The following is a 22318-nucleotide window of genomic DNA, read 5'->3' on the forward strand; positions in this document are numbered from 1 at the left end:
AATTATTTGTTTCTGCCACATTCCAAGTCAGAAACTGCTTCATCTTTTCCCAAGAGAAAATGTCTAATTCTCATGAATGCAAAAAAAATAAAAATAAAAATCTTCAAACTCTGCAGGCAACAGCCCCGTTCTAAAGCCTCAGAGAACTTGGGAGTCATTTGTAATGGTGTGGATGAATTCACTTTGAAGCCCCATGCAGGAACAATCCAGACTGGGGCTGTTCCAGGCGATGATCAAACCAGATATTGTATTATTCTCTCTCTGCCACTTTTACACTACTGTTCCTTCCCATTAACTGAAAGGCAAATTCCAAGTGACCTGCAACGATGTGAAGTTTTGCTAACCCAGAGAATAAGCTGGAAAAAAATCATCGTTGTTGATCCTGCAGTATCCTTATTGCCTCTCTACCCAAAAAGTGAGGGAGGGAGGAAGGAAATGAAATTAAAAAATCCCTAAGCAGCCTGGACCCTTGTAATAGTTTGGCCACTGCCTACAAAAATGGGAAATTGACAGACTTTTGTCAATTTTCACACTTGCTATCTTTGCCTGAGCTATGGGGGGGGGGGCAGCAGAGGGGAACTACTAAGCTGTCAAACCAGAATCGCCCTTATCTAATCTGTTGGAAGCTGCTGAAGCTCAGGAGCTGAGAAGAAGGGTAAGGCAAGACTCCTTCAATCAACAGATCTAGTGATTTCTACTGAAAACTAGCTTCAGAGTGGTTAACTTGGAAATTGGCTAACAGCTGGAATCACTTTATGCAAAAGTGCCAATAATCCGTGAATATTGTTTTAGTATTCTTCTTTCTCCCTTGAGCTGAATTTCACATCTCTATGCCCCACCTTAAAAAAAAGATCAGCTGCTACTAATGGCTCCATGGAGAAAGAAAGAATCAGAAAAACGAAGATTGCTGCCAATTTTTTTGTCCCCACCCAAAACTTTTCCACTGGCTTTCTCAGACCCACCGTGTCAAAAGGCATCATGGCACGAATGTCTGAGAAATGGATTTATCTGAGCATTTCCCCATATCCCTTCCTAAGTGACCTGATGTGCTTTGTTACTCATTATGCAAGAGTTGCCATGACAGATTTGGCTATGTTATTTCTGCAGACACAAAATAGAGGAGAATAATGGTTATGTGGGTGGCATTAAAGGGAGTGCTGGAGACCTGTGGAAGGAGGCAACAAAGGTGAAAAAGGAAAATCAGTAACAGGTTCCAGCTGGATTATGTCACCAGAGGGAGGGAAAGGAATGAAGCTAGGGAAGGTTACACCACACATGCCCTTGGACGATAAATCAATTAAAAACAGCAGGTGGCAGCACCTGCCATAGGAAGGTAGATTTTCCTTTATAGATATAGTCCACTATAAATATATTGGATTTTTTTTTTCAAACTAAGTCCATTAATTTTTTAAAGTTTTTATAATGGTTATTAAAACTACTTTCCAATACTATAATGAATGGCAAGTATGAGGCCAAGTATTTTCATTGAAAGGGCCTAAAGGAATCTCATATTGCATTTTCAGCCTAAGTAATCTTATTAACAGGTACAAGTTTTCGTGAGCTACAACTCACTTCATCATATTATGGAGCTGTATGAGATTCCTTCTAATTTTTGGTTACTATACTGTAGTCTAACTTGGCTCTCTTCTTATTATCACCAAAGGGTGAAAACTGTGCCTTTAAACGCAAATGTGACTCCAAAGAATTGAATTACGTTTCCTTCAAGAAAAACAGCAGATCAATTCATTTTAATTTGAAATTAAATTTTCTTTCTTACATTAAAAGTCTCCCTCAAGCTCTCAGTCATTTGTTCCACAGAAAAAAGTCATTGGCTTAATATTGGTGGGCTGACAATGGGCTGACAAGGCCTTTTAATGTGTGTTGGTTGCATTACACAAACATTAAAAGGGGGCAGGGATTGGTTTGCTTGCTCACAGCTGCCAATTTGAAGCCAGTGACTACCTTTGCAGTTGGCCTTGTTTGATGATCATATAGATATGTTCATAATGTCCACAATTGAGCTCAACATTTCTTTTAAGTGAGACATTTGTTAAGTGAATTTTGCCCCATTTTAGGACCTTTCTTGCCTCAGTTGTTAAGTGAATCACTGCTGTTGATAAGTTAGTAATCCGGTTGTTAAGTGAGTCTGGTTTCTCCGGTCACAAAAGGTGATCACATGAACCTGGGACACAGCAACCGCCATAAATATGAACCAGTTGCCAAGCATCTGAGTCTTGATCACATGACCCTGGGGAGGCTAGAAAGGTCATAACTGTGAAAAATCAGTCACTTTTTTCAGTACCGTTGTAAATTTGAACGGTCACGTGTAAGTTGAGGACTACCTGTACGGAAGGAACTTACCACTGTCTTCTTCCAAGAGTTTTTTTTTTCTCAGTTTCCAGCCCCGTGCTAATATAGAGGGCAGCAGGGACCATTCTTGTTTTTCATCCTTCTATACAGAAAGTCTTCCCCTTTCCTAGATCATCCAGCATGAAAACTGTTCAGTGAGAAGTTACTCATGAAGGGCTCCTTGATGTTCTCTGAGCTTGCTTGTTTTCTTGCAGATGTTTCATTACCCAAACTAGGTAACATCATCGGTGCTAGTAAGGAGTGCTGTTTGCTGACAGTTTATATTCTGGTGGCTTGCCCTGTCAGTGTTGGTGGGGGGTGTCTTACAGATCCTTTGGTTGGGCTGTTTGCTGTTGGCTTCTTTGGCAGTTTCTTGATTGGGCATTGTTTACTTCAGAGGTGGTATTCAGCAGGTTCTGACCAGTTTTGGAGAACCGGTAGTGGAAACTTTGAGTGGTTTGGAAAACCGGCAAATGCCACCTCTGACTGGCCCCACTCCCATCTATTCTCTGCCTCCCATTGAGTCCCAGCTGATCGGCTGGGTGTTCTTTTGTTGCTCTGCACAGGAGAACAGAGCTGGAAAGCAGGTTAGTGGGGTGGGGAGGGAATGGGGGTTTTGCAGTAACCTTCCCCTGCCATACCCACCAAGCCTCACCACACCCACCAAGCCACAGCCACAGAACCGGTAGTAAAAAAAATTGAATCTCACCACTGGTTTACTTGATTGTTGGTCTGATGTTAACCTTGGAATTAATCTATGCGATCAGGGTGCTGAATGCTGGTGGAGAGGCGCTTGGGTCTTTTTGTTCCTCTTTGGGCTGGGTGATTAGTCTCTTTTTGCATAGTCTATAGATGTTGTTAATGTATCTATTGATGGCTGATTTGTCAGAGTGCCAGGTTTCTAGAAATTCCCTGGCGTTTTTGGATTTGACTTGGTCTGGGATGGTCACATTTTCCCAATTGAAGCTATGGTTAAATCTGTCTATATGTAAGCAAGCTCAGAGAGCACCAAGGACCCCTCAGGTCAACCCTGAGCTACAAATATTCTCCTTTATTAGAGAAGTTATTCATGTCTAATATGCAAGGGGTTCAGGTGATTACATCACAGTTTGGGCACGTTGCAGAAGCTGAAATGAATCAGGTGCAAGAAAACACTTGTCTTTCAGCCCCTCCCCCAATTGTCCTCTGTTTTCCTGGATCGGGACTCTCATCAACCAGGATTAATTATTTCTAATATGAATAGGCAAGGACTAATTCAGAGCAGACAGTCTGATGTCCTTGGAGGAAGGAATAAATTGATGGGTGTTGTGCTGTTGCTGAGCCACCTTGCTCTAAGATGAGTAATGCTTCTTTATAAATACCCCTCACTGGTTTGGTTGCACATAATATAGTTGCACATAATATAGTGGGCTTCCCACACTACACATTCAATGAACTGACAGCCAATGAAGACTCTTGCTTGATGCATGTTTTGCAAATATGTTTGTCATAGTTAAGCTTTCATATTTTCAAAAGTACATTGAATAAATCCATAAGTGAATGAAGGGAAGCTCCCTCAGCAGAAATTGGAAATCTAACTGCCAGAACTTCCTCGTGATACAGCGTGAGTTATCTTAGAACTTCTCTGGATTTGTACTTTGATAGTCACTGCATTTCTTTCTGACTTTGGAATGGTGGATGAACCCCTGTGAGATGCAGGACAGCAGGAAGGTAGGCAGACAGAGGGAATTTGGTTGCAATTTGGTGAGGGAAAATAACAGGCCGTGAGACACCCCTCCCCTTTGTGGGGGAGGCAGAAGTTGCACCAGCTCAACTGCTACCACCACCCAGCAATTATCTTAACGAGCTTGTATGGGCTCATTAAATTGAAGGGAGAGAAAGATGCTGCCACCCAAGTTCAGCCAGAGCCAAAAAAGTTTCATTATTAGTGAGAGAAGGCCAATCAGCCAGTCAGAATTGTCCCTGTGAAATCATCATGTGGTCTCTGTTCCCTCATAGCAGGCTATGCCCAGCTCAGGTATGTTGTGGAAGAAAACATGTGCAATATGACAGAAACCATTCCCTGACCTATGCAGTCATTTGAAGGGTGTCAATCCCTACAACCTGGTCTACATCTCAACCTGATCTATGTCTCATATGGGAGATTCTTCAGTTGAAACTTCCCTACAGAAGGTCAAGAAGAAACAGAATGGAAGATCAAGAAGAAATGGAATGGTATATCATTCCTCCCTTTCCTCGGTTCATGGACTGGTCAAGCAATGTTCATAGCAAATGACCTGCTCCCTTGATCTTCGAGAACCCCCAGAAGAATTTCTCATTCATTTAATATCATGCCAGGGAAGGCACAAAACTTTGAGCTAATCCTCTTTCTTTCAGGTGAAATACCGCAGATGAGTCTGACTCAGGGCCTTGCTATCTTTACCACAGGAAATGTCCCAGCTGAGGCTGTAAATATTCTGTGCCAAAGTTCTACAACGTGCTAGTAGTTAGGTCAGCTCAAGAAACTTGTTTGACTTTAAGTAAAAGAGGTTGATTTGCCCTTCCTGGGATCACAGGCCAAGCTCTTTTAGTAAAAACAAATATTTGGATTGCATGATACAGGTCTTGGCTCAAAAGAAAAGCACAAAAATGTGAATTTTAGTACACCGTGTTTACAAAAGTGCCTATTTGAGGGGAAATGGGTGCAGAAAGATTTTATGTAAAAAAAAGAAAAGTTGTACTGATTTTTCCCCCTGTGGCTGGAAAGCAAACAAATGCAGAAAGTGGATGGAGCAGATGGATGTATGAACCAACTGGCAAATTCCAGAAACAAACTGATCTCTCCATTCCTAATGGCAGGGCTGAATAAAGTTCTCCGAGAGCCCCAGCTTTCATTTCTATTTATCAGAAGAGTGAGGAAAGAAACAAGAGAATATTGACAAGTGTGAGCATGATATGAAATTTGCAGAGACAGAGAAAGTTTCAGTGGCATGAGGAAGCATATTCTCATAGCTCTGACAGTGAAAGAGAAAAGCATACAAACCAGGGAAATGGAGAACGCCCAAAACCATCCTAAAACAAAAGCAAGTCCAACAAATACATAATCAACAAGTATATTAGCTGAATGTTTACTGTATTCTCCAGGGGGTTTCCAAAAGTTGGAAATACATGTACTTTATCAAAGGATGTTTATCCTCCCTACTAATACATGTAGGCCTTGATTTCTGATGACGATTGAGCCTAAAATTTCTGTTGCTAAGCAAGACTATTGTTAAGTGAGTTTTGGTCCATATTACAACCTTTCCTGCCACAATTGTTAAGTGAATCACTGCAGTTGTTAAGTTACTAACATAGTTAAGTGAATCTGGATTCCCCATTGACTTCCCTTGTTAAAAGGTGATCACATGACCCCTTGCAATTATCATAAAAACAGATCTGCCAACATCTAGAAACAAGTAAAGTAATAACTAGCAGTCAGCATGGGTTTGTTAAAAACAGATCATGCCAAAGGAATCTTATTTCATTCTTCAACACAGTGACTAAATTAGTAGACCAGCAAAATACTGTGGACATAATATATTTAGATTTCAGCAAGGCATTCAACAAAGTAGACCACAACCTGGTACTTCTTAGTAAGCTAGAAAAAGGTGGAACAGATAGCACCACCACTGATGGATTCGCAACTGGCTGGCAAACCGTACTCAACGAGTAGTCCTGGGTCTAAGTCTACATGGAGGGAAGTAAGCAGTGGGGTGCCACAAGGTTCCTTCTTAGGCCCAGTACTCTTCAATATCTTCATTAACGACTTAGATGAGGGAATAGAAGGGGAACTTACCAAATTTGCAGATGATACTAAGCTAGCAGGAATAGCTAACACCCAAGAAGATAGGCTCAAGATCCAGATGGATCTTGACAGGCTAGAACACTGGGTGGCATCTAACAAAATGAAATTCAATATAGAGAAAAAAAGTCCTACATTTAGGCAAGAAAAACCAAAAGTACACATATAGACTGGGTGAAACCAGGCTCAACAGCAGTAACTGTGAGAGGGATCTTGGAGTCTTAGTGGACAACCAGCTAAATATGAGCCAGCAGTGTGCAGCAGCCGGCAAAAAAGCTAATGCAATCCTAAGTTGTATTAACAGAGGGATACAGTTGAGATCAAGGGAAGTACTAATACCACTTTATAAAGCCTTAGTAAGACCACACCTAGAGTACTGCATCCAGTTTTGGTCACCACATTATAAAAAAGATGTTGAGACTCTAGAAAAAGTACAGAGAAGAGCAACCAGGATGATTAGGGAACTGGAGGCTAAAACATACAATGAACGGTTGCAGGAACTGGGCTTGGGTAGTCTAGTAAAGAGAAGGACCAGGGGAGACATGATAGAGGTCTTCCAATATTTGAGGGGCTGCCACAGGGAGGAAGGGGTCAAGCTATTTTCTAAAGCTTCTGTAGGCCAGACAAGGAATAATAGATGGAAACTGAACAAGGAGAGATTGAACCTGGAAACAAGGAGAAACTTTCTGACAGTGAGAACAATCAACCAATGGAACAGCTTGCCCTTGGAAGTTGTGGGAGCGCCATCAGTTGAGACTTTCAAGAAGAGATTGGACTGCCATTTGTCAGAAATGGTGTAGGGTCTCCCGCTTGGGCAGGGGGTTGGGCTAGATGACCTACAAGGTCCCTTCCAACTCTGATTATCTGTATCTGTATAAGAACATGCCAAATACCAAGCGTCCAAATTTTAATCATGTGACCACAGGGATGCTGAAATGGTTGTGTGAAAAATGACCATAAACCACTTTTTTCAGTCCTGTTGTAACTTCACTAAATGGTCACTAAATAAATGGTTGTAAGTTGGGGACTATCTGTACCTCTGGAAGTAAAATCAATTCATTGTTCACCCTATGTAACTTAGGAATTTGCCAGTATTTTTAAAGATCAAAGAGGTCCCAAATACTCTTAAAAAGATAGCAAATAGTTTATAGGTTCTCCTTTGTAGCTACACTGCAGGAGAAGACTTGTGACAGTCTATGATAGCCACAATTCATAGAAGTTTTTATTAAATTGAATTGAAATGAACTGAAAAGATGCCACCAGCCTCCTCCTGATTCTTTGTGGCTTCAGCCCTTCTCAGCACTATCAGCCATCCTTCTAGACAGACTACTCCATAAAATATCCTACGTATCTCAGTCTCTCTCTCTCTCTTGTCCTTTACCCACAGAGATAATGAAGTAAATGTAGGGCAGAATCTGGATAATGAAGGCCACAAAAGTCTGCTCAAAATTTGGCTGCAGGTATTTAAAAGAATAATGATTGATTTTACTCACAAGTATTTTACATGTATCACGTCTGACTAATCCTTACAACTTCCCTCTCCTGGCAAGATGAAGGATAAGTTGTCCTCCCTCAACTGCAATGCACGTTAAAGTTCAAGCATTTCCATTTCCATCTTTCATGCAAATCGAACAAAGACCAGAGCTGTCCCTTTTAGCCTTTTCTTTATCCTATTTGAAGACAACCCCATCCTGATCTTTGAATAAAGGCCAAAAAGCATATATACCTGGCATGCTCCCAACATTGGGGGAGCCCATTAAAGTTTGTTTTAAGCCCTGACTTTGAGAAGAATTTAGTTCAAATTTATTTTATTTTTATCTGTAATCCGCATCAGGTAATATTTAAAACTACTTTGGACTATGAATGCATCCAAAGATATATAGACATTGTCTGTCTGTCTATCTAGTCCTTAGAAGGGCTTGGTTAAAACCAAGAATTCTTTCTGAAAAAAAGAGAAGCATTTCCTGCCATGTTGGACATGGACAACTTTTTGAAAATTCCAGTGCGGCACGCAAGCAACATAGCTGTGATTCTAAGGGAGGGCTGCATGTGTAGATGACCAATAAACCAATATGTGTAGATCAGTGGTTCCCAACCTTTTTTTCGCCCTGCACCCCTAAAGAAATTTCACTCGAACCTCGCACCTCCTGAAATTTAGACTTTAGGAACTACTGAACGTGTTAAATATATGGTAGGATTGAATCTTTTCAGCTATGTATGTGACGGCCACTAAATAACGATACTTAACTCTAAAATGAAAACAAAGTTAATCCATTGCATAATAAATAAAAATGCCAACATATAGCCAATATCCTATTATTTACCTGGACTTTTCTCGCACCCCCTGGAATATCGTCCCGCACCCCCAGGGGGTGCGAGCACCCCAGGTTGGGAACCCCTGGTGTAGATGATCAATAAACTACACAAACATTATTTGGCAACATAGACTGAGGCATTTTGCACCTTGCCACTAAAACCAAAGTGCCCAGAAGATGTAACCTTGATTTGTATCCATGACAGCACTGTCTTGAACAAACAGCAGCTATATCCTTTGATCAAGAAAAAATAGAAGGGAACAATGTACAAAGCTTAAATATCTCCCCTGTCCCCATCACCCTGCTAACTAGGGCCCAAACACAATGGAAGTGTTACCTCTTCTCTCATAAAGCATAGACAACCAATTCACTTTATGAATTCCAGTTTCATGTTTGTACGGTAGATATAAAGCAAATGTTTCTCATTATCACATTGGCTAGAGCTAGATCTTGAGCTAGCAATGGTTATTATTCCAGTGATGACTTTTTCTCTTAAAACTTTTTTTTCACTCCCCTCACCCTCTAAACTTGCCTCCTCATCAATCTGAGAAGCAGCCCTCATTCTTTTCTCTCTGCAATTGGAAGACCCCTATTTTCATTACTGATATGTAACACTGCTAAGGAGTGCCGGTTACAACTTGGGTAAGTGCAGTCAGAGAGGACCTGCCTGGGCAGGATGGATTCTCTATCCCATTCCAGCAGATTGTTCGCAACCCAGGAAGGCGGGGAGAAAGCAGTCATAGTAGCAGCTAAGTGGAAAAACTGGCTGAGCTGTGGAAGAGGAACAGGGAAGGGAAAATCCTAGGTTTGAAAAAATTATCAGCTCTTCTTCAAATTAGACCAAGGAACATGGAGCTTTAGTAGTTGCCCAGGAACTTCCAAGAGTTGTAAGTTAGCCTCTAGAAGGAGGCAATGCTGTAAAACAGGGGTCCCCAACCACCGGTCCGTGGACCGGTACCGGTCCGTGGAACAAGTCCTACCGGGTCGCTGGTTTGCTGGGCGCCGCCATCTTTTTGATGAAAAAGTGCTTCCGGTGAGCTTTTCCGGGTAGAAAGCTCACCGGAAGCACTTTTCATCAAAAGATGGTGGCGCCCAGCTGATGCCGGTACCGGGCTGCGGCACCCAGCTGATGCCGGTACCGGGCCACAGCATAAAAAAGGTTGGGGATCACTGCTGTAAAACATTCTAAAAGGAAGCATCTTGGGAAGTTACCATTATGGGTGTATCATCCATACACCTTTTCTTTGCATGAGAATAATACAATTATTAGAACAACGACTGTATATCAGATAAAACTTTTCTAGTTTTCTACCATTTTGACTATGCTCTATGAGAAGCTCACCAACAGAACAGGAAGGGGAGAATCTCTTTCCACTCCAATTTTGCAGTTTCAGAAGCACACTTCCTTTGATTTTACAGAGAATAGATGGCGCAGTGGTTAGAATGCAATATTGCAGGCTTACTCTGTCCAAAGCCAGGAGTTCAATTCCTAACCGGCTTAAAGATGACTTCCATCCTTCTTAAGTCAGTAAAATGAGAACCCAGATTGTTGGGGGCAATACCCCGGCATCGTAAACTGCTCAGAGTATGCTGTAAAGCATTATAGAGTGGCATATCAGTCTAAGTGCTATTGCTGTTGCTATCCTGGCTAGTAGTGATTGGAAATCTTACTCTCTAGAATTTTGTTTAAACTTCTTTTGTGGTCATTGCTACATCTGGTGAAATTCCATAAGTTCTTGTGTGCTTCAGAGGTACTTTTTCATTTGTCTTGAATGCAACACAATTCACAATGGTTCTAGTATTGTAACACAGACATATATAGGCCTTTTCATCAGATTAGTTTCCTTCCTTCTTTCTGTCATGCCCTCCTTACTTGTTTTTTTTTTTTTTAAATATATGTTCCAAAGCCTCTCAGTAACCCTTTTTCATAGGTTATTCTTTTTTCCACTTTTCCCATTTACAGATGACATTTTTGGAAAGTTTGAACAGAAATATTTTTCTATCACCAGAGGGGAACTCCCTGAGACAAAAACAAGCAACCTGTATCTCCAGTCCATTGGCTGTCCAAGTTTTTTTTTTTTTTTTAATACACTTGTCTTGTAACAGGTGATGAAAGTGAGGGAGGAGCAGAAACTACTTTAAATTACCTTTTCAAAATGTTGTCCTGAATTTTAATATTTACTAGCAAGGCAGTACAGGAAGTCCTCGACTTACAACCACAAGCGAGCCCAATGTTTCTCTTGCTAAATGAGACAGTTATTAAGTGAATTTTGCCCCATGTTGCGACAGTTGTTAAGGGAGTCACTGCAGTTATTAAGTGAGGAACACAGATGTTAAGTGAATCTGGCTTCCCCAGTGACTTAGCTTGTCAGAAGGTCACAAAAGGTGATCACATGATCCTTGCAAAAGGTGATCACACATGACTATCATAAATATGAATCAGTAGCCAAGCATCTGGATTTTGATCATGTACCCATAGGGACACATAAGTGTGAATAAAACGGTCATAAGTCGCTTTTCAGTGGCGTTGCAACGTTGAACAGTCATTAAATGAATGGTTATAAGTCAAGGTCCACCTGCACTGAAATAATAATGGCTTCCTTTTAAGAGCTTGAAACTCTGAAGACAACTTTGTATGACTTTTTAAAGAAATTAGTTTTTTTAAAAAAAATTACTATCTCTCGGAAGGATTTTTTTTTTTTTTAAAGAAAGAGGCCTTGGGGTGGAAGGTCAATGCATTTTGGGATTAATGAAATTCAACTCATATGGTGATGATGCAGAGACAGTGTAATTCTCAGAATTTCAGCCAGGATAGTCCTTAGTTGCTGGGAATCCTGGGACTTCCTTTCTCAAACCCATCAGGAGCAGATGAGACCAAACAGGATGACTCTTCTAGCTAAGAAATCTCCTTCTATGTATTGAAATCCAGTGGGTCTTCTTCATATATATTCATAACATATCTTCTAATGGATGAACATTTCATTAAAGACATAATCCTTGTGGACAAGTAGTTATGTGCTCTGATACCCTAGAAACTGTTCCCAAGCCTTGCAGGAAATTAAGAAGCAGTGGAAGGGTAAAATGTCAAATACGTTTGCTGTCAATGGAACAAAAAAGGATAAGGGAATCTGATGCATTAAAAGCCAGGGGAGCCAGATAATGTACCCCAATCATGTTGCGAGTAACTTCCCACATCTTCTATTTGTAAAATGACATGTTTTCCAATCTAGAAATTGGAAAATCCTCCAAGTCCACCTCAAGGTTTGACCCTTTGGGTACTTACCCACACATCTTCCTTTGACCTCTTCAAAACCAATGATGCATATACACCTGCCCACTGGCACCAACCACTCCCCACTGGGACTGCAGTGCATCTTCGGTGGAACACCTGTCTCCTCCGTTGCATTCTTCAGACAGACACCAGGCACTACCGTTAGACCCTCAGCACCTGAAAGTGTCTCTGGGAAATGGGCCAATCCACTAATGGTATCTGAACAGGTCTTATAATAAACTCTCACTGAAACCAAGGCCACACAAGCTCCTGAGTTCTGGAAAGCCAGATAAAAACCACGCTGCTGTAGCTTCCCAATGGAGCATACTTCCATGTTCAACTTCAGCGAGCCGACCTCAACATCTCGAGCTGTGAAAATGTTGTCGCCTGCCACAGTGTTGATCTGGAAAGCAAAAGGGTTTAAGTCAGTTGAGCAACTTTTTAAAGCCAAACACAATCCCTTTCTGAAATGTAGCAGTTCCATCATAAGTAAATTAAGTATATTTGAATCCTCACCAATATTCAGAACTTCCTGCACATAAAAAATATGCAGGGAAAATAAGTATGTGGGAGAGAGAAGCTTAATTTAGCTTTGTCTCTAAAATTCAGATTATTTTTTTTAAATACATACATATTTTCTTTCTTTATAAATCCTAATTCATGTATGCAACCTATCCCTACTTAACTTTTAGATCTATTCAGGACATAATTTGAATTTGCTAAATAGTTTAGCAGAAATCAGATATAAATTGGTTGTTGGAACAAAATATTCAGCAGTAAAACAGACATTCAAAAACAGCTATATCAACATTTTCTTAGCTATTTGGAAAACAAATAATTTGGCATAACATATCCATCATGATAGCCTAGGCTGAGCTAGGGTATAAAACCAAGTATAGTGTATTCAACAATAAAGCTCTGACTAATAGAAAAATGTAAAATTAATCCCTTAAGACTACAGCACGTTAAAAGGTTGCACAACAGTATTGAAATAGAATTAATCACTTGACACAGAAAGCAGACATAATAAGAGAAAGCTCAGAACCAATTTAGGTTTACATATAATCCAAGCAGTTTGCATTAGTTGTAGGAATTCTTTCTTGCAATACCAAAAGAAACTAGAAATAAAAAAAACACCATTCAGCCATTCTCTTTTTGTTTTGATTACGGCATAGAGCTCTTTAGTAATCAGAAATATATACCAAAGAAAATTGATTTGAAAAATATACATCAGAGAATAAAATGGATTGAACTGAATAAATAGACCAATGTAGAATGTCACTAATAAGCAGAGAATAGATATGGGCTACATGATACTGTGTCATGTGAAGAAATCAAGAAAGGACATCAATGAAAACTGCTTGTCAGCCTTGGCCGGCATGTTCTGACAAGTACTTTTATTTAAATGATGGAAAGATTTAGAAGAAAATATCAGTAAGATACCTCCAATGGAGTTATTTGACCATACTCCTTGGACCTGGCATGATACGTCTGTGAAGAATCAAGAAAGGACTCAATGAGGCGGCCTGGCGGCTGTCTGCAGACTTTGATGGAAAGATTAGAAAATACAGTAAGATACCCAGTGGATATTGACCATACTTGTTATACCTGGGCTTTATTGGACAAAATCCAGAGGCCATGCTGCCTAGCATTTACCTGCAACAAGGGCTAGAATTCAGCTGTGCTCTACCTCAAGAATACTGTACCTCAAGAAGGAGCATTCAGGAAAACACTGGTTATAAACATAGACACTCCCTTTCGAGAAGTGACTAATAGCTCTTGAGAATTCTTAACATTTAATCCCATGAAAACAGGTAAAATTAAACATAGGGCTACTGTTTTGACAGGGGGTTTGTCTGGGCAGGAGCCTAATGCTCTGACAATGTACTAATGCCCATTAGCCGCTCAGAGGGTGTGAGCAAACCCATTTCTGAAAAGCTGATGAAGAATAGGAAAGTGAAAGACAGCTGTGGGAGCTCTTGTGCTCGTTTCCTTTTTTAGTTGGTTGGTTTGGAAAAAACCCAGCTGAACAGACAAGTAAGCAAAAGTGCAGGGAGTTTCTAGTACTTTTCCCATCTGAAAGTAATTCAGTATTCAAGTCTATATCTAGTGATGCTTTTGAGATGTTATTGTTCTTTTATGTGTGGAAGTTAGATAATAACAACATAATACCAATATCAATTCAATAGCCCCTGGAAAGTGGCTTCTGCAGATATTTCTGAGCCACGCTTTGAAAAGCAGTAGATCAAGACAAAAATATGAATTATTGATTACACTCACTTGAATTAAAATTAAATGTTGTTAAGATGGTTTTTATTTACTTGTTTATTAAACTTATACACTGCCCATCTTGCCTAGAGGTGATTCTAGGCTAGACATCTTACAGCCAATAAAAACATTAAAACGTTAAACTAATACATATTAATACTCAGATTGACTTAAAAATGAACAAAGATGGCAGGGAAGGAGAATAAATTATTATTCTCCTCTCAGAATGCCTGTCCCATTAACACATAAAATTTAAGAGCTGGTTTTTACACGCCCTGGGGTGGGGTGTGGCCTCAGGTTGTGTATCTAATACATTAGATTAATAAAAACATTAATACAATGAAACTAAAATTCACTGCTTCAGTGATGCAGAAAGTCACACAACATCTTCAATAGGGCATATGGGTGAGAACATCTGAGTAGGTTTGTACTCTGAATTAGTACATTATTTTGAAACATTACATTAAAATGCTAAGCAATTTTATGAAAGGCTGCAGCCAAATCTGGATTCCTGCGTGCTTTGTTCAGTTTGAGAATTCATCACATGCTGGCATTCTGTCAATCATGTGTATAGTAGAGTAACTCCCTATGATTACAGCTAATCATATTATACCCAAATACAAAGATGCGTGAACTCTATTTAAAAGACTGAACATAATGCCAGGGGTCACTCAAAATGTCATCATATGCAAACACGCAGAAGCCAAAAATATTAAAATTGTTTTCAAATAGAGATGGTTACTGTATGGCAGAGTTGGCAGAAGGGATACATAAAGGACATCTGCTGATTCTAATGCAGAGAGAAATGATCATGTGAATATTTTTAAATAATTGCTTTCATCTCTCTTTGGTTGGTGTTTGAATGGGTCGGTGGAGGTAGAAGTGATTCCTGGCTCTCAGCGATCACATCCAAACTCTGAAAGAATCTCATAGTTTAAGAAATACTAGAGAATCAGTAATCACAATTATATGTAGAGAAATCCTTACATGTATTTTTTATGTCTAAGAAATCTTACTATTGATGAAGGGATACAAATTATATACATATACATATTTGAGTAAATATCACTTTTGTAGATGATCCACCTGCCCCAGCTTTGATTCTCAGGATATAAAGCAACGGCAAGATCCCACCCACTAGGGCAGTATTTCTCAATCTTGTCAACTTCAAGATGGATGGACTTTGACACCCACAATTCCCCATGCTGGCTGGGGAATTCTGGGAGTTGAAGTCCACCCATTTTAAAATTGTCAGGATTAAGAAATCTGCACAGTATGTACCTAAAACTATTTTTAATGCAGGGTTAAGAATGACTAAATAATTTGTCAGTTAAAAGTTCAATTAAAAATTAAAAAAACAATTAAATTTAACTTAACTTTCTAATTGTATTTGTTGAGTTATTTTGAAGGTAATTTATTTATTTAAATTGTAATGCATCAAACTACAGAAGCAAATTAGCAATTTATATAAAAACATGTAAGTATAAGCATTTTAAATCATTTCCAACAAAAATAAAACAACAGAAAAAATAAAATGAATTCTTAAATATTATTTTTTGTGGATCTAATTTTTAACTTAACTACTTTACAAAGGAAAGTTACCTATCCAGGAATGATTCTGTGGCTTTCTGATGTTTTTTTTTCCCATTAAAAGTTCAATTTTTGGTGTGATGCTCATAAGTTTAAAATTAATTTCCCCCTTGATGATATATCAATAGTTTTTCTTTCCTTTGTTAATATATTATTTACTGAGCTAAAATTACTTTCAATAATATAAGATGTTGAAAAACAAACATCATCCATCAGCCAATAAAAACATCAGCCAATAAAAACACACAGGCCATCTCTTGCATTATGATTTTGAGGCTGAGCAATCAACTGAAAGGAAGTCCTCTAATTGCAGTACATTTATTTGTCATAGTATTGATCTTGCATTCATTTTATGTAACTTCAGTGTCATTGCCATTTACGTGATTCTCAATAAAGCCCAACAAGAGAAATTAAATTCTAATACTAATAAGATTTTGTAAGGTAAAGGTTAAGCCTAAATTATCTATAACCCATTTTCAATAAACAAAATACATTGTTACGTTGACATATTTGTTTGAAATCATGACCTTTCCCTCTGCAATAATTAGGGAGTTAGTCCATAATCTTGCTCTCTATGGGAAGCAGAGCTACATATAAAAATGAAGCTAACTGTGAATCTTTCTGGACTTATGATGTCACTTCCACTTCTGCCGAATGACCATAGTCATTAATTTTCAATTTTCCATGTTTTCCATTAATTCTTCTTGTTGGAAGCCAGTTGCAAACTTCCCAAATGGCAATTATATGACCAGAGGACACTGTAGTACTCAGAAATGTAAAGACTGGTCATAAAGCTGATTTTTTAAAACTGTTGTAAGTGTTGCAACTTCTAATGGTTGCTAAACAAGGCAATCAGTAAGTAAAGACTACGTATTGAATGTAACTTCTAGAGCAAAACGCTTTTATTTAGGGTAAAACTTCTTTTATCTACAAAGATAAATTGATTAGAATTACCACATGATACTATTTTATAAAAGACATTTTTGGTTTTGTAAAAAATCTCTGAAAATCTTCAACCATGGCAAAATTACAGGCTATCAACCTCCCAATTTATAGCACTTCAGCTTCTAAACCAAGTTATTGTTCACATCAGCTACATTCTTCCTGACTTAAAATTATCTGCATCTAACTCACTATGTCTGAAGAACAAACCAGTGCGTGTATCTATGATTGCAAACAGGTTGTTACAAGTTTCTGATCCTTCTGCCATTTTTTAAAAATTCTGAATACTTTTGTATTCTGAAGGAATATAAGAACCACTCTCTCAGCATAGGAGATCACAGCTCCAAGTGCTCCTACCACCACTGGGAACCCTTTGACCTTAACTTTCCACATCCTCTCTAGTTTCTCATTCAGGCCCTGACATTTTCTTCCACCTCTTTCCTTCTTAAGCCTGGTTGTTACCAATGTAGACTACTGTGTTCACCTTGTTTGTGATATCCTTATTTCTTCTTCCCCTGTGTTGACATTCTGGACCTTTCTTCTCCTGCTTATGAAATTGTACACAGAAGATTCTATATAAAAGAATAATGATCATAAACCTTTCTGCAGTACTTGCCTTTCAATGGGGGGTCTTCCTGGGCTCACAGGTCCTGCTTGATGAGCAGGTGGCAACTGTGACCAGGAAGGCCTTTGCACAACTGTATGTGCCCTTTCCTAGAGTGGAAAGCCCTTCAGACAGTCACTCACGTCTGGTCTCTTTATGGCTGTAACGTGCTGTACTTGGATCTGCCTCTGAAGACAACTTGGAAACTTGTTCCAGAATCCAGTGATGGGTGTGCCCTTAGTATGTGCATGTAACACCCCTGCTTCACAAACTGCACTAGTTGCCAGTTTGCTTCTGGGTGCAATTCAAGACGCTGGTTGCTATTTATAAAGCCCTACATGGCGCAGCGCCTAATTACTTGAAGGAGCATCTATTTCTCATAGTATCTGCCTGGCTGATTTGATCCAATGAGTTGGCATGCTGCAGCCTCCGATTAAATGGGGCTATTTTTTGGAATACTGGGAGCACATTTTCTTGTAGTGGCATCTGTCCTCTGGAATAAAGTTTACCTTGAGATCTGGTGACTTCCATCCTCCTGGTGTTTCACAGGGCCTTCAAAACCTGGCCATTCACCCAGGCCTTTGGCAGGAGTGCTTAAAGCCTTATCTGACTAGTTTTCCTCCTTTATCTTTATTATTATATGTCAGGGTTCCAAGTAATAACTCCATAGAAAGCAGAACTCTGAGGCAAGCAGGTTCCTCAAAGAACAGTTTTACTGGAGATACCATATTGGCACAAACTGGTAAAAGTTCCTGCGGTTTTCACCTGATTAAAAAATGACAGTTCCCCCTTTCCCCAAACTATCAGTCACATTGTCCAATTGAGGTGCTGGCTAGTTGCTTGGTAACTGGTTCGCTTCAGAGTTGACATTATATGGATTATCTTTGTAAACTGTCCCTAGTCATTGGGAATCAGGCTGCGTACACATGAAATAAATAAATAAACAAATAAAGCTTACTTTAGTGAAGAGAGGACGGCGGAACTGGATACCAACATCTTGCTCTGATTCCATGTAGTAGAGGTTGAATGTCTCCTTGCAGCTCACCGTTTCTCCTCTGAAACTCTTGCAGTCTCGAATGGTGAATTGCAGTTCCACGAAGATGCGAGAAGAGGCCTCGCCTCGGAAGATCCAGTTTGTGCGGAGCCAGTGGTCAGTGTCTCCTTCAGAGAGGACGCTGCAATCCTGGTACATATATACAGGAGTCCCATTGATCATTTGCTGCCCCTCGCTCCACTGCATATCAGAAGGAGAGAAGATTGAAGACATTGAACTGAGGTTCTCAAAGAAGCATTCCAAGGTTGCTGTTGGCGTGATAATGTGAATAATAATAAAACCTATCTCAGCGGGGATAAATAGGGGGATAAAAATGCCAAAGCCAGTCTAAACATCTGGCTCACTGTGTGACTAACCTTCATCATAAATTGATATCCCATCCTTAGCCCACAGGGCAGATGGGTGGGTGGATAGCTGTAGATGCTTTAAAAAAAAAACCAAATATGCATATACTGCCACTCATGGGGAAAAAAAAACCTTTTCTAGTGTTTGTTCTCACCTGCTTGTTATCTGGACCCGCCTACCTTCTCTTGCTTCCTTTTTCTCTGTCTCATCAAAATTTAGGCTGTAAATCTGGTTGTCACGTGCCTTTTTGCTCATGCTCATATTATATATTTATTTCAACGACACATTACACAGCAGATCAGATTTCTCTTTTGTTTGCTTTTCTTTAAAGCAGCTGCAACAAAGGGCACCTATCTGTTTGATCGGCAAATGACTCTGGGGTGGGCCTGTTCAACCTTGTTCTGCCATTTTCTTGACCTAAAATGCCCTCCTGAAGTGACAGGGACATGGTTATTTCAATGTACACACTGTGCTTTTGCTCCTTCCTATCTCATGAAGGACCAATCCTGTCTCCAATCTTCGCAGAGGCACCACTAAATTTTTCCCCAGTTCTTAATGCTATTATTTACTCAATTTACATTCCATTTTCAAGTTGGCATACTGTACAGAGTGCTCTGTTCTCCCTCTTTCCCCCCACAAGAATCCTGTCAAATCGGTTAGGCTGAGAGAGAAAGTGACTGGTTGATGTCCCCTAGTCAATTTCCATTGCTGAGGATAGACTAGGTCTGAGGCCCCGTTTGTTATTGATTTATTTTATTTTATTTTAATTAATTTATTTCGATTTGTCAATCGCTTACAAGATAATAGGTATAAGTATATACATAGTTATGAATACATGAAATGGGTACATATAAGAAAAATAAAAGAAACAATAGGACAGGGACAGTAGGCACGTTGGTGTGCTTATGCACCCCCCCCCCCATAGACCTCTTAGGAAAGGGGTGAGGTCAATAGTAGAAAGTCTAAGGTAAAAGTTTTTGGGGTTTGGGGAAGAAACCACAGAGTCAGGTAGAGTATTCCAGACATTGACCACTCTGTTGCTGAAGTCGTATTTCCTGCAATCAAGTTTGGTGCGGTTAACCTTGAGTTTGTATCTACTGGTATTGTGTGCTCTTGTGTTGTTATGGTTGAAGCTGAAGTATTCATTGACAGGTAGGACATTGCAATGTATGATTTTATATACCATACTTAGATCAGACCGAAGACGGCGTAATTCAAAGTTTTCTAGGTCTAGAATTTCAAGTCTGGTAGCATAAGGTATTCTACAATGAGTAGAGGAGTGGAAAACTCTTCTTGTGAAATATTTCTGGACGTTCTCAACTGTGCTAATACTTAGATCAGACCGAAGACGGCGTAATTCAAGGTTTTCTAGGTCTAGAATTTCAAGTCCACTATATCACTCTGGCTCTCAAAGGGCCATCTGACAATTTAATAGGGCTGAAGTTAATCTGAATCACTTTTCAAAAGTCAATTGCAAAACATGGAGAAGCATCTCTCCAGTGCATGCCTACTCAAAGGTTAGCAAGGGCAGAGCTGAAAAAGCAGCTACTCTGCATGCCTATTCTGAAGGTAGTTTCACCAGTTTCAGGACAATTTGTTCTCAGGGATAAGACTGCAGTCACCTTACAGAGAATTAAAGCATGAATTTGCCCCTTGAGTAACCTAGCAGGCTCCTCCAGCCTCCAACTTTATGCAAAATCATTTATGATACAAGTCCTCCCCCTTGCCCAGAAATGTGCATAAATTGTTATCCAGTCTGTCAGCAAAACCCATTCCTTATTAGCACTGATGGTGTTTCCTAGTTTGGGTAATGACATGTCTGTAAGAAAACAACCAAGCTCAGAGAGCACCAAGGACTCCTCAAATTGTTATCTGCACTATGCAATTAGATATCAACTTATTTAGATGGCAGTCCAAATGAGTTTTTAGTGAGGCTTGTTCCCAGGGATCCCAGAGAATAATCACTTTGCAGCCTTGTTCAGTATAATTAAACAATACATAAACAGAATTTGACAGCACAGATTGTTTCTGTACCTTTGCAGCAGTTTCTGGTGCTGCACGAGATAGAGGAAGGAAAAACGCACGTAATGTTTATCTCATGCTGTAGGCTTTAGAATTTTCTTCCAAAGAAGGCTAAACTCATTGACAAATTTATTTACAGTACTTTGCTTCTAGACGCAGTTTAAGTGAATTTCTGCAGTCTTGGAATGGCCAAGGTATGGCCAAGCTTTAGAAGAGAAACAGAAGCAATGCTTTCCTTTGGGGACCAGGTTTGCTTATTGGGTTTGCTCATTAGAAATTTTCCCTAATAAGGACAGTGTCCTGGGGCTGAAGCAATGTCTCAAAATAAAATGTTGTTATAATTATTCAACTTTTAATGGATCTCCAAACAGACTACAAATCCTATCCTTTCATCTTGCCTTCTTCAGCCCTCTTCTTTTTGATTTCTCTGATGCCTGTCTGCAATGCAGAAATTCTATATTTTTGACTTTCAGGATCCCGTTTAAACTGATTTTTGCTGGTTCTCTAGCCGTACCTAGGCAAGTGCGAATTACATAAAATGAAGTGATAGCGACAACTGCAGTCAAAAGTGCTCCTTCAGTGTATACAGTGCTTTTAATTTGAGGACATTGCATGCACACGTACAGCAGATATATGTTTGCACACTTATCTTTTATGTACACTGAGAGCATTTACACCAAGACAAATTCTTTGTATGTCCAATCACACTTGGCCAATAAAGTATTTTATTCTATTCTGTTTTATTCTGTTCTATTCTATACCTTTAACAGCTCTTCTATAGACCCAGATATAACACTGGCTTTTGGAAGGATATTCCATAGACAACACTATTCATAAAGCAAAAAGTCCATAAAATGTTTCCAGTCTTCTGTAAAAATAGTTTTTTCTCCCTCTCTAATCAAACAAGTCAATTTAGCCCTGTATTGAAGCTACACCGCTTTACAACGCTGTAGTTTTTATATAAATGCATGTCAGAGAGAAATAGGCTTAAACTTTGCTTTCTAGCACATCCAGTTTTTATGGAGATTATTGTTTTACTGTATTACTGTGAGCCCCCTTGCAGATTCAGATTTGAATTGTATCTTTAGTAAGCCCTAAAATGCAGTTGGATATTATGATCATAAGAGAAAAAATATCATGTGGAACATCTATCTGCACAGGAATTCTAAATAATTATTCTATGGATAGCATCAAACAAAACTATTTCACCTGAAATGCTTCTGTACCACCTGGAAATATGACCCTGGGAGAATCTATAGGAGCAAAATCTTTTTTCCCCCTATACCTCACATGCTAGTTTGGGCAGGCTTCAAAAGTTATTTGAAAATATTGCTTTGGACCTTGGAAAAGGGTGATTGCTCACTGCTGCTTGTTAAAGCAGACCACCATTTAACTGGCATTTTCATGAGCTTTCCAAATCAGTTTCAAAGGGGAATTAGGCATAATCTATATCAGAGATTTCCAAACTTGGCAACTTTAAGACTTTAAGACTATGCTGGCTGGAGAATTCTGGGAGCTGAAGTCCACAAGTCTTAAAGTTGCCAAGTTTGAGGATCCCTGCTCTATATGTTCTGTGACCATTTATTTTATTTTTTTTATTTATTTATTTATTTGATTTGAATTGTTTACAAATAATAAGTATAAATGTATATTTTGAATACATGAAATGGTACATAAAGAAAAATAAAGAATAAGAGAAACAATAGGACAGGACGGTAGGCGTTGTTATGCCTCCCTT

General features: G+C 39.3%; 1 protein-coding gene across 2 annotated transcripts in view; it reads right to left on the reverse strand.

The window, feature by feature from the left end:
- Positions 1-22318, reverse strand: part of EPHA1 (EPH receptor A1) — an 80006-nt gene that overhangs the window by 20391 nt on the left and 37297 nt on the right. For both annotated transcript variants that reach the window (XM_026686173.2, XM_026686172.2), the window contains exons 3-4: positions 18118-18393; positions 11768-12158 (exon numbers count right to left, since the gene is read on the reverse strand). In XM_026686173.2, the coding sequence (XP_026541958.2) occupies positions 11768-12158; positions 18118-18393 (667 nt within the window). The remainder of the gene's footprint in view (positions 1-11767; positions 12159-18117; positions 18394-22318) is intronic.

The sequence above is a fragment of the Notechis scutatus genome, chromosome 2 (assembly GCF_049901735.1).
Source record: "Notechis scutatus isolate UNSWTSFEM ecotype Mainland chromosome 2, rNotScu1.2, whole genome shotgun sequence".
Taxonomy (NCBI): domain Eukaryota; kingdom Metazoa; phylum Chordata; class Lepidosauria; order Squamata; family Elapidae; genus Notechis; species Notechis scutatus.